Here is a 12,184-nt window from a genome sequence, read left to right on the forward strand (position 1 = left end):
AAATATTGTTTTGGGATGCAAATGAGCAAGAAAATGTCCAGCTCTAGCCTAAGTTCTTCACTGGTGCTAGGCAGCTTAATTTCCAATCTTATACTGCTACTCAGCTTCTTTAGAACCTCTCCCTGCTAACCTACAGGATAAAACCAACCTGCATGGGCCTCCATAATCTGCTTCCAGCCCATCACTGCATTTCATCCCTATCACCTGATCTCTGTTACGCTCCAGCATGAGCACTAGTTCCCCAGGCGTATCATGTTCTCTCAGGACTGCTGCCTCGGGCACAGCTTCTTATCTGAAATCTCTACCCTTGTGTGAGCCTTCATATCTATCCTTCAAGGTTCTCTTTAGAGTGTCAGCTCAGTGCAGTGAACCCTGGCATCCCTGGGCACTTAAAGGCTTTTTTCTCTTCCTCAAGTCTCATTGTATTGCATCAATGACTTTACCCTGTCAATTATTTTGATTTTTAAAATTCTGCTAAGCTGAATGTGCCCTTAAATCAAAAGAAAAAAAAAAAACAACAACAACAACTGAAGTTTTATAAATGACTGTGTGGGTGTGTGGGTTCATACTTTACTATTGTTTGACAGTAATATTTACCAGGACAAAACAAGGAGGAAGCTGGTTGAGGAGTTAAGACTCCCAACACCTAAAGAGCAAGCAGCAAGAACCAGAGGTCAGGAGGTGAGTAGAGACATGTTTGAAGTCTCCTGAGGAGACAGGTAGAAGCAAAATGAGCATACAGCAGTATGAGGCAGGGAAGAGGGTTAAGGACAGGACCTAAGGCACGTTTAGTCTTCGGGGCCTGGGAAGAGAGCTGGAGACAATGACAGGAGGACAAAATAGGAGACAAGGTGGTATGTGGCACAGAAGACAGGATCTCCAAGATAGAGGGAGAATAACACAGCCAACTGTGTTTTCAAAGTCAAGATGTATGCAAACAACATTAACATATAACACAGAACATAAATTCAGGTCATTCTAGAAATTTAAAAAAAATCTTTTCTTTTTTTTTAAACCGTTTCTTTTCTTTCTTTCTTTTCTTTTTTTTAAAAGATTTATTTATTTTATGTATATGAGTGCACTGTCACTATCTTCAGACACACCAAAAGAGGGCATCAGATCTCATTACAGATGGTCGTGAGCCACCATGTGATTGTTGGGAATTGAACTCAGGACCTCTAGAAGAACAGATGGTGCCCTTAAGCACTGAGCCATCTCTCTAGCCCCATTCTAGACCTTTTTGAGAAGATAATTTTAGAAATGTGATAGACAGAAATTATATGATGAAACAAAGAGAACAAGTACTTAATAAATAAAGACATCATAGCTCCAGGCATTCTGATACATTTGAATTGAGACAGAACGGGCAGTTCAAAGGGCTACAACAAAGCAAAACAAAAGCAAAAAAACTTATTTTTTTCTCTTGTGGGAGGGGTCCAATCTAGTCTTCTTTCTTCCACTAGTGACCACCACATGCTTTCATGAGCTAAGACACAGTAGCAATAGATACAAACTCATAAGAACAAAAAAACAACTCAAATTGAAGCAAGCAGACAGACTCCAAGCAGACAGACAGACTACTAAGTACAAATGAAAGCACATGTTTTCTCTTGGATGAAATGTTGAGAGCTGCATTGGTGACTACAGTTTTTATAGGAACCAAAGGAGCATAATATAGCTGCTTAGCAACAACAGTGTCATCAGAGATGAAGATCTGACCAAGCAAGCAGTGTAAGATGGAGAATTTCCACCCTTTTCATCAGAGTTCAGGATGTAGCAGGGCACTGCAGCCAACACATGCCCCAGTGTGTAGTGGGCTGGCGTCTCCCCGCCAGGGGCACACCAGGGCGTGCACTCGTGCTTACTTGGAGTATCCTTGTAGCTTTCTGCTTGTAGTCAACTAACTCCTGCTTAGCCGACTCCACACTCGACCTGTGTAGCTTAACTTGCTGCTGGAGCTCCTCAACCTTCTTCTTTTCCTCGGAGTACTTCCTTTCTGCCAGAGTAACTGCTTCTGCCAAATTCTGACGTTCCACTTCCATTTTGTTAAGGCGTGCAGCAAACTCACTCTGTGGTAAATTTTATATATGTTCTATCATTTATCTTGAAATATACTTACAACCATGAATTAAGATATCTTAAGGGGATTTACTAGCTCTGACTAAAAAATGAGGAGTAAAAAATAGAAAAATATAAAGTTGTGGCTCCCAAGCATAGCAATACATTAAAAGTCAACTAAGAGTTTGTTCAAGGTGCTACAAGGTCTTTTCTAGGCTTTGTGAACTGTAATTTCCAACTCTGGTAGTGGGGATCTGTTTTCTAAGAAATATGACAGGTGAGCCAGATACAGCGTTGCACACCTAACTTTAGTACTTCAGAGACTGAGGTAAAACGGTTGCTACAATGAGAAGTACCCGTCAGCAGGTTAGTGAGGACCACATTTTATTTTATTTTAATTAATTTATTTTTGAGGCAGTTTTTCTCTGAACCTGGAGCTCACCATGGCTAAACTAGCTGGCCAGAGAGCTGCAGGAATCTGCCTGTCTCCTGCTAACCCAGAGCTGAGGTTGCAGACTTGTGCTACCATGTCCACCTTTTCACATGAATCCCAACTCAGGTCCTTGTGCTGACACAGCACACAACATAGTAAGTGATCTCACCAGACCCTGCTTCATTACATCTCTATGGCCTCAGTGGGATTTCCTCGTATCAACATCCCACAACCTGTTTGTCCTAGCAGCAAATGCCATTTGTATTTCTAGCTTTCCCAGATACGAAGATTGCTCTACACATAATCAACAAAATTTTATGTGAACATACATTTTTAATCTCTGGGGCAGATACCTAAAACAGAACTGTTAGACCATATGTGAATTCTATGTCTCTATATGTAGCTTCTTGAAGAAGTGCCTGTTCTTAGAAAAACTTCTGAATATTTTTAAAACAACTTAGGTAATATGACTCTTGTTCATTTGTAAATTTTAAGGAATCTAAGTACAGACCAAATATCCCTGAATAAAGTTTCAATATCTGAGTGTTGAAATTGCAATGTGCTGTAAGTATAAGGCACACAATGTTTTAAAGACTCAGAAGACAGAAGAGAATGTAAAATATCTTACTTATATTTTTAAATATGAATTAAATGTTGAAACACAGGTTGTTTGCCCCTTATCAAAAATTTGCCAGGACCAGAAAGAAGTACCTCAGATTTTTTTTTTTTAGAATGTTTATAGATATAAAATAAGATTTTGCAACCGTGGCTCATCATTGGTTTTACCCTTGAGTATTATAAAAATAAACCACTTAAACTGGACATGCCCTGGACCCCAGCACCAAGAGGCAGAGCAAGCAGATCTCCAAGTTTGAGGCTAGCCTGATCTACATAATGAGTCCCAGGGCAGCAAAGGCTACATGGTGAGACCCTGTCTCAGAAACAATATAAAAACAAAAACAAAGCAGCCCCCAAACACTAATGCCTTCACTGGATTCAGACAGGAAACTCTCAAGGTTAAACTACACATAAAAACAGCTTTAAAGTAAAGCTGTAAACCAGGTATGGTGGCACACACCTTTAATTTCAGCAGAGGCAGGCAGATCTCTGAGTTCGAGGCCAGTCTGGTCTATAGAGCAAGTTCCAGAATAGCCAGGGCTACACAAAGAAACCCTGTCTCTAAAGACAAAAAACAAACAAATGAAAAAGCAAAATTAAAAAAAAAACAAACCAAACAACAACAACAAAACAATTTTCTCTTGAAATAAACCAATCAGGTTAAACTAGAACTAGACAAGACTAAATAGATAAGATGCCACAAACTACCACTTAGTGAAATAATAGCAATGATTGTTACATCTAAATTGATTGGCAGATGCACAGCTCTGATGACTATTAACCATTTTAATTTTCTTCCAAATAAAAATAATTTAGCAAGGATTAAGATAATTTTTCCAAATATCCAGGTTTCTGTTTGACAAAATGCATAGTAAAATTCTGCTGATGAACTGAGGTGCTATGAAGGACAGAGGCATCCCTCCCTCTCTCTGTACCGAGAGGACACACACAGTATCTCCCCTCTAACCTGCATTTGTTTGTAGCTCTCTTGCTCTCTCTTTAGAGTCGCATCCGTTTCATGCAGCCTCTCTTGAAGAGTTTGCAGAGCTTGATTCTGTAGGCTACTACCTTCATTGTGATCCTGCATTATTCTAAAAAAAATAAAATAAAATAAAATTTCATCATATGAAAGAATGCATTTCCACAGGGAACAGGCAATCAGGTACCATAATTCTTAGAGCACCTATACATTAGTCAAATAAAGATGGTCTAAGACATTCTTAACAGAATATTTTTAGGCCACATATAAGTACATACCATATATTAAATAATGGATGGCATTATACCATATATTAAATAATGGATGGCATTATGCTTTTCAAATACTCTTAAATTTAGAATTTGCTAACCATGTATCTCAAGGGTCAAAAAAAGTGAATCCATTTTAATCATTCACATTTCCAACTTTATTAAGAAATCTTCCCTCCGGTAAATTTCTAAAAGGTGGTTCTTTGTAAGTTGGAAAACACTTCGATATTTCCATACTTATACACTCCAGCTTGCCTCTTCTGTATTAGCAGAATGACCTACCGTGATTTTTCACTCTGTAAGGCTTCCAGTGCTTCTGTGCGGGAGCTCAGCACCTGGTCAGCCTCCTGCAGCCGCACTTTGAGGACAGCCAGCTGGGAGTCCTTTGCAGCCACGGCTTCAGTGAGGTCATCGACTTGTGCTCGCAGTTCCCGAGTTATTCGATCACTCTTTGAATTGTCAACATTCCATTTTTCAACTCTTACTCTTGCCTTATTTAATTCTATAAAAAATAAAATTTCTTAAGTCAAGCAAAACAACACATATTTTCATGGTATACACAGTGATATATGTAGTTGACCACCAAAAACAATTTTTAAAGATTTGAAAAAAATTTTACAGAGTTTCAGAAAATATTCTATTTCATATCTACATTTCCTAGTCAGTTTTTAATAACCTTATTATGCCCCCCTGGCCTTGTTTCATGCCTAAAGAAAACTTCCTACCGCTCAATTGCGCTGTTCTCACTGGGCCTCACTGGAAGCAGGATAAGCATTTCCTGTCTCTTTCCTCTCTCCTCAGCCACACATACTCACACACCCTGTCAATACCACACCACAGACCCAAAGTTATTTTTCTAAAAGATTTATTTATTTAAATGTGTATGGGAGTTTGTCTGCATGTATGTTTATTCACCACATACATGCCACATGCTCTTAGAGATCAGCAAAGGGCCTCAGACCCCTAGAATTAGAGTTATAGATGGTTTTGACCCACGATGTGGGTGTTCGGAGCAGAACTGAGCTCCTCAGGAAGAGCAGTCAATTCTCTTACCTACTGAGCCATGTCTCCAGTCCCAACTTTAAAAAAAATTAATCATTTCTAAAGAATTAGAGGGTTTTCTACTTACAGATCATGTCACTGCACATTTCTGGAAGTCATTATTCCCATTGGTTTCCATGTTCTTTTATGGTCCCTGGAGTGGTAACATTGAGGCCATACCTACTAGTGTAACACTTTGCATACTTTAACTTTGGTTCATGAAATAGTTCTCCTTTAAAGTTCAGAATAGGGCTGGAGAGACAGCTCAGAGGTTAAGAGCACTGACTGTTCTTCCAGAGGTCAATTCCCAGCAACCACATGGTGGCTCACAACCATATATATTAAGATCCAATGCTCTTTTCTGCTGTGTCTAAAAATACCTACAGTGTACTCATACATAATATAAACAAATAAATAAATCTTTAAAGTTCTGAATAAATAATTAGAGGATTATTAATATCTGGTTTCTACTGGTTCTTAAATTTAATAATTTATACATGTGAACCCAGTACTTGTCGGGTTGAAACAGAAAGACAAGACTGCATTGAATCTGAGGCTAGCCTGGGCTACAGGGTTATACTCTATCCTTCATTATTTTATTTTTTTAATTTAGTGGTTTCTTAAGAGTCTAAACTAGTCAAGATTCTATTTTATGCTCGTAGAAGAACTGGTTCTATTTCTAAATTTAGACCCTACATTTCCATGGAAATAACATTTCACAAGACCCATTAAGGTTCTACCTTCTTGAGTTTCTTTGGATCTCTGAAGTAATGAGGCCATTTCCTGATTTAAAGACTGGACTTCATTCCTGAGCAACTGATTTTCCAGTCGGAGATTAGACAGCTCGTGTGACCTGCTACCATCACTGAGTGCAGAGCTGTGCTCCATGCTGGTAGCATTTGATGCTGGGCTTTCCTCTGAGGATTCCTTGTGAACTTCAGGCACAGAATCAGAACTGTTCACTTCTGGAAAACAAGAACACAATTGCATACAATAATATAGTCACTATGCAAGCAGCAGTCATTTGCTTCTGGAAGGCTGCTATAGTTTGGATCCCAGAAAAATACTATTACTTCTCAACAGATACCCTTCTAATAAAAATATATTCTTACAAGTGGAATCTACAGACTTATAAAGTTCCTCAAAGTCTAGACACACTAGAAGAAAGAGGACAGAATATAAACCACTTCTGGGAAGAAGACAGAGAAAAAAAAAAATTTTTTTTTTCCGAGACAGGGTTTTTAAGTGTAACAGCCCTGGATGCCTGGAACTTACTTTGTAGACCAGGCCAACCTCAAACTCACAGAGATCCAACTGCCTCTGGCTGCCAGAGATAAACTCTGAGTTTTCTTTTTTCCAGAAGAAAAAAAAAAAAAACAGGGTAGAAGTATCAGCAATGAAAACACTAAGAAGGTACCACAGAACAGGTGTGAGTTTCAAGTCAAGAAGACTAATTCTGCAGGTCACAGCAGTTTGGGTCACACCCAAACTGAATCTAAAATGTCTTGCCAAAGAATGCCATAGGAGTTCAAATCTATCTTGTTTTTAACTAAGTGTAATGTAAATTCACATTTAACGTTTTTTATTTTTATTTTTTTAATGTATATACATATTTTGCCTATATGTATGTCTGTGCATTTCATAAATGCCCTGTGCCAATGGAAGCCAGAAGAGACTTGATCCCTGGAACTAGGGTTGCAGACAATTGTGAGCTGCCATGTGGGTGTTGTGAACAAAACCCAGGTCCTCTGAAAGGGCAGCCAGTACTCTTAACCACTGAGCTGTTTCTTTAGCTCCACAGTTAACTTACTTTTTAAGGTAAGGGCAGAAGGGGACTTTCCACAAGGTTGGATAAGGAGTAATAACATGGTACCTCAGTGTCTTTGTAATCAAGTGAATGTGAAGTAAAAACACAACAAGCCAGGTGTGGTGGTACACACCATAATCCCACCTCTTAAGGCTGAACCAGAAGCATCACCATGAGCTTGTGTTAGCCTCAGCTATCCTGTGAGTTCAAGGCTAGCCTGGGACAGAATATTTCTCAAAACTAATATTACAATGAGATCCAGGCCAATAGGAGTGCTACAATTATAAGAACTAGAACAATTTCAAGTTCTAGATTTTGTCTCCAAATACCAATAAATAAATAAGAAAGACTTTTTCCCTAAAAAAGTCAAGGTCTTCAAGATAAGCGGTTCGGCAGATAAGAGGCTCTTGCTGCCAAGCCTCACAACCTGAGTTAAAGTCCCAGAACCTACTGGCAGAAGGAGAGAACTCCCTCAAACTGTCCTTTTGTCTCTACATGCCTCTGTGGCACATGTATACCCACACACCTCCGGAAAACATATACATTTTAAAATATTGACATCTTCAATAGATCAAATAAACAAAAAAGGTCATCTGATCATAATATTATAAAGTTAAAAAAACATAAAAGTAGGAAAATCTCTTATTTGTAATTGAGAAAAATTTAATTCAAAAGTCAAAGAAAATCATAAACTTAGGATGTATTTACCACTTATCACATAATTTTTAAAACTCTATGTTATTCAGTAAACAAGCTTGTAAAAGAAAGACTGTAGGGCAGCATATAAATAACAATTATATTAAGATTTCAATTCTTGGGAGTCAAAGAGACTAATTTTCTTTTTTTCTTTCTTTTTTTTTTTTTTTTTTTTTTTTTTTTTTTTTTTTTTTTTTTTTTTTTTTTTCAAGACAGAGTTTCTCTGTGTAGCCCTGGTTATCCTGGAACTCATTCTATAGACCAGGCTAGCCTAAGACAGTACTGACTAGTAGCAGACAATGTTGTTGCCCTTGTTTACACCACACACTGGCAAAGATCCTTCTCTTACACCCGTGGGGAGAGATCCTGTAATGGGATGAAGAACATTATCCAAATATTTTAACTTAGGATGGCACACCCAAATCTACTTAATTCTGAAAGAAACAGACTGATTAACTACCAGAACTTTGGCTCCCAGAACTTTCTTCTGTGGCCTTGATGGTGGTTACACTGGTGCTGACAGAACTGACACCTGATGATTGAGAACTTGGAAAGACAGGAGCTTTGCCCTTCTCTTTCTTGATTTCCACTCTCCCCGTGGGCTCTTTTTGGGAACTGTTAAGAAAATCAAATAGCAGCTCATCATCAGGCTCTGATTTTTTCCTTCGAACAAACTGGGACGAAGGCCTAGGGACGGATGCATGTTCAGTGGAATGGGAGGCATCCCCGGCTGTCCTGGATCCCACTTTCACATTCGCTGTGCCAGCTATGATCGTGGCTTTCTGATGTCGGATGTTATCAGCAGCTGAGGAAATATAGTTAGCTTTCTGTCCAGTCTGGTAAGTTGAATCTGTGGTTTGCTGGTGAAGTTCAGGATAGTCAGTAGTTTTGCTATAAAAGATGTTGCTGGTATTCTCCTTTCTGAGAGCTGTTGCAGCCCCCTGATCCACTCGGTTTAAAAGATCTTCAGCCCTTCCAGCAAGATCAGCAAACCAAGACATGATGGTAGCAAACTAATATTACTGATAAACCTGTTAAAAAAGAAAGAAAGAAAGAAAAAAGGGCAAGATTTGATCACTGTCTTCTGGAAAGAGTCCTGGGTTAAAACCCTAACCTGCCTCACACTAGCCAGACAACCTTGAACAAATTACTACTAGAATCTGAGACACCTTACCATGAAAATGGAGAACAGTAAGTATACTTCTTTACAGAATGTTTTGTAAGTATTTCTGTGACGGGTCTGTGCTGTCAGCCCAAGTTTCTATGAACAAATCAACTTCCTATCTGAACTTTCCAAGTACTTGTGGCTACAGGGACTCATCACCACACAGAGCTCAGACGGTTTAAAGATCAAATAAGGGGGGAAACACTTTGAGAAGCCTGGCATACAGAAAACCCCTCTACTAGCTTCCACTATTACAATTACCACTATTATCCTTATTATTTCAACAAAGGGCAAATCTTAACATAGCAAAAACATGTTACAGACTGTGCTGTGTTCCCCAAAATTCACATACTGAACTCCAAACCCAAAGACCTCAGTATGTCACTTAATAGAAACAGGGTCTTTAAAGATTTAATTTAAATTAAACTGATGCCTATTACTAGAAGAGATATATCCACAAATAGTCATAAAGAGAGACCATGTAAAACAAGAGAGAAGACAGCTCTCTGTAAGGCAAAAGAAAATCCTCAGAAATCAGCCTGCGGACAGTTGAACAGGAAAAAAGTCCCTAGCCCTGAAGCTTGGCAATTTGAATTCAAACCGCAGAACCTACTGAGGAATGAGGCAGAAGGCTCAAGAAAGCTGTCCTCTGGTCACACATATGCCCAAATTTCCAAGTACACACACAACTAGTAAGTAAAATTTAATAATAATGTAAACAAGTCAACCTAGCCAATACCTTCACTGTGGAATTAGAACTGTGAGAAATATCAATTTCTACTGTTAATCCCTTTGGCCTATGATACTTTTTCATGGGTGTCATAACAAACTCATACAGGATTCAAATAGAAAAAAAAAATCCAAAAACCCCAAACCAAAAAAAAAAAAAAAAAAAAAACCCAACAACAACAAAACCCCATAGTTGGCAAAATTCCAGCACAATCAAATTAAAAAGCCTCTGATATTTGTTTCAAAGGGCTGAACTTGGGGGGGCGGGAGAAAACAGAAAAACAAAACAAAAAACCCCACTTGATTATCACAAAAGTTATTACTGTTAAAGTGAAGCACTCCTGCTGGGCAGTGGTAACACGCAGCTTTATTCCCAGCACTTGGGAAACAGAGGCAGGTGGATCTCTGAGTTTGATGCCATCCTGGTCTATAGAGTGAGGGCAGCCAGGGATATAGTGGGAATCCTTGTCTTAAAATACAGTTACAAAACAAAAAGTGAAGCACTCCTGTGATTTATGCATACAGCATAAATAGGTCTAAAGTAAGTTTTCAGTAATTTAAATACTTAGTACCTACCACATGCATGCTGAGCTGAGTTCAAGTTTTTTTTTAATGACTGTATAAATTATCTATTCGACCAACACATGCAAACATCTTACAGGTGCCACATAAGTCAAGGCAACAAAGTAATAATTAACCTTCACGCTGTAGAATAAAATAAACTACAAAGTTAACAATGCTGGTTCAATGTGGTCAGCATTCCTTCAGCTTGGAAGTGTCATGTAGCTAACTCTTGGGCTTTCTTCACTAAATTGGCATTAGAGTTCTTTCCTTCTCATCTAAGCTGGGTCTTTTTATTCTGTGTACATGCCCTTCTTTTGCCTTACACTGCTTCAGGTTGCTGTAACTGTTGTTTTAAAACATCTCTTTCTCCCTGAAAGGGGAGTGGGTGGATAAACACAACGCCTGATTTGCTCACTAATGAATTCCGAATCTAGCCCACACAGGTACTCCTAAAAACACTACTGAAGCAATCCATCCAAACTTGTTGTTTGCACAACAAGTGTTGTGCAAACAGTATCAAGAAAAACAGTATCAGCTATATTATGTGGTAAATTGCAATGTCCTTTAGAAACAAACATGGATATGGTTTAGAAAGATCCCAGGACTTAGATGGCACCTCAGACACTGGAATCTAAGTCAACCTAGTCAACCACCTTTTAACCTCTTCCTCTCCACATCTAACCTCGTCGGGAGTTAACTGTTTAAACACACTCTTTAGGAAACCCATTAGGTGTGTATTTCAGTTTATGAGAAATCAAATGAAAATGGAACGTAACATGCTTTCTGACTTATAAAACGCCACACAAGCGCAACGTAAAAACTGGTGATGAGCGAGAGAAAATTAGCTCTCCTAATAAAAAAAAAAAAAAAAAGCCTAAAGACACTTAATTAATGTCTTGCCTCCCATCTGAAAGTTAACGGGGCTTTAAAACACATCTTGCACATGGACTGTAGACACTGAGCTGGGACTGACCTCTTGTCTCAGTGACAGACTCCAAGAGGGGACTACCCGTGGTGCAAAGCCACCGGGAAGGTCAGATGTCACACAGGCCGGGTCAGGGGTCAGGCCCGACAGTGTGACCACGGGTCCCCGGGAGGAGAGAATACACCGCACTGCACCCCCAGAGCAGAGTCAGGGTGCGGGCAGATCAACCTAGGCGGCCGGAGCCTACGGGGCTGTGGCGTCCCCTTCCTTGGCCCCGACGAAGATGAGCACGTCGGCGCTCGGGAAAGGCGGAGACCGGGTCTCATAGACCAAGCCGTCCCGCCCGCGGCCTGGTCGCGCCTCACCTGAGGACGCCGAGCGGCAACGCCGGGGCCTCGTCGCCTGCCCGGGCCGCCACGGCAGCCGGCTGCTCCCGGACCTGCCGGCTAGCTCTTCCGGGAGACGTGGAAGGGCGGCGAGGACCTCAAAACAGAGTGGCCGCCCAGCTGCCTGAGCGGCGGGGAACTGAGCGCCGCCGGCCGCCAAGCAGCTCACTCAGGCGGCGGCGCCGGCGGCCGCGAGGCCCTAGCGCCTGGCCACGCCCCGCTTCCGTCGGCCGCCGAACCGGGCGCCGCGCCAGCGTGCGTGTGACGTAACACCGCCGGCACGCGGCTGCCACAACATTGCGAGGCACGCCCACAACGAGGGCACGGCCCGGTGAACGACAAGGGCGGGTTCCCTCTGAGCTCCTCCTCCCTCTCAAAAGTTTTACAAGTGCGGATTTCGAGGCAGAGAATGGAAATAGAGTAAATAGAATAAATCGCCAGGACCGACGGCCTGAGTTCATTTACAAAGCGCGCGCACAGAACACACACACACACACTCACACACACTTTAATT

At 40.6% G+C, this 12,184-nt stretch overlaps 1 protein-coding gene across 2 annotated transcripts in view; it reads right to left on the bottom strand.

Annotated features, from left to right (window-relative positions):
• The window catches only part of Golga5 (golgin A5), a 29,683-nt gene extending 17,773 nt beyond the window's left edge, over nucleotides 1-11,910 (bottom strand). The window contains exons 1-6 of one of the 2 annotated variants that reach the window (XM_076921354.1): nucleotides 11,650-11,910; nucleotides 8,362-8,932; nucleotides 6,139-6,363; nucleotides 4,640-4,859; nucleotides 4,077-4,200; nucleotides 1,866-2,069 (exon numbers count right to left, since the gene is read on the bottom strand). In XM_076921354.1, coding sequence (XP_076777469.1) covers nucleotides 1,866-2,069; nucleotides 4,077-4,200; nucleotides 4,640-4,859; nucleotides 6,139-6,363; nucleotides 8,362-8,902 — 1,314 coding nt within the window. In that variant the 5' untranslated portion in view covers nucleotides 8,903-8,932; nucleotides 11,650-11,910. Of the gene's footprint in view, nucleotides 1-1,865; nucleotides 2,070-4,076; nucleotides 4,201-4,639; nucleotides 4,860-6,138; nucleotides 6,364-8,361; nucleotides 8,933-11,332 lie in introns of both variants that reach the window. The other variant, XM_076921353.1, reaches the window with a different exon arrangement.
• Between the last annotated feature and the right edge of the window lie 274 nt (nucleotides 11,911-12,184).

Source organism: Arvicanthis niloticus, chromosome 23 (genome assembly GCF_011762505.2).
Source record: "Arvicanthis niloticus isolate mArvNil1 chromosome 23, mArvNil1.pat.X, whole genome shotgun sequence".
Classification (NCBI taxonomy): Eukaryota; Metazoa; Chordata; class Mammalia; order Rodentia; family Muridae; genus Arvicanthis; species Arvicanthis niloticus.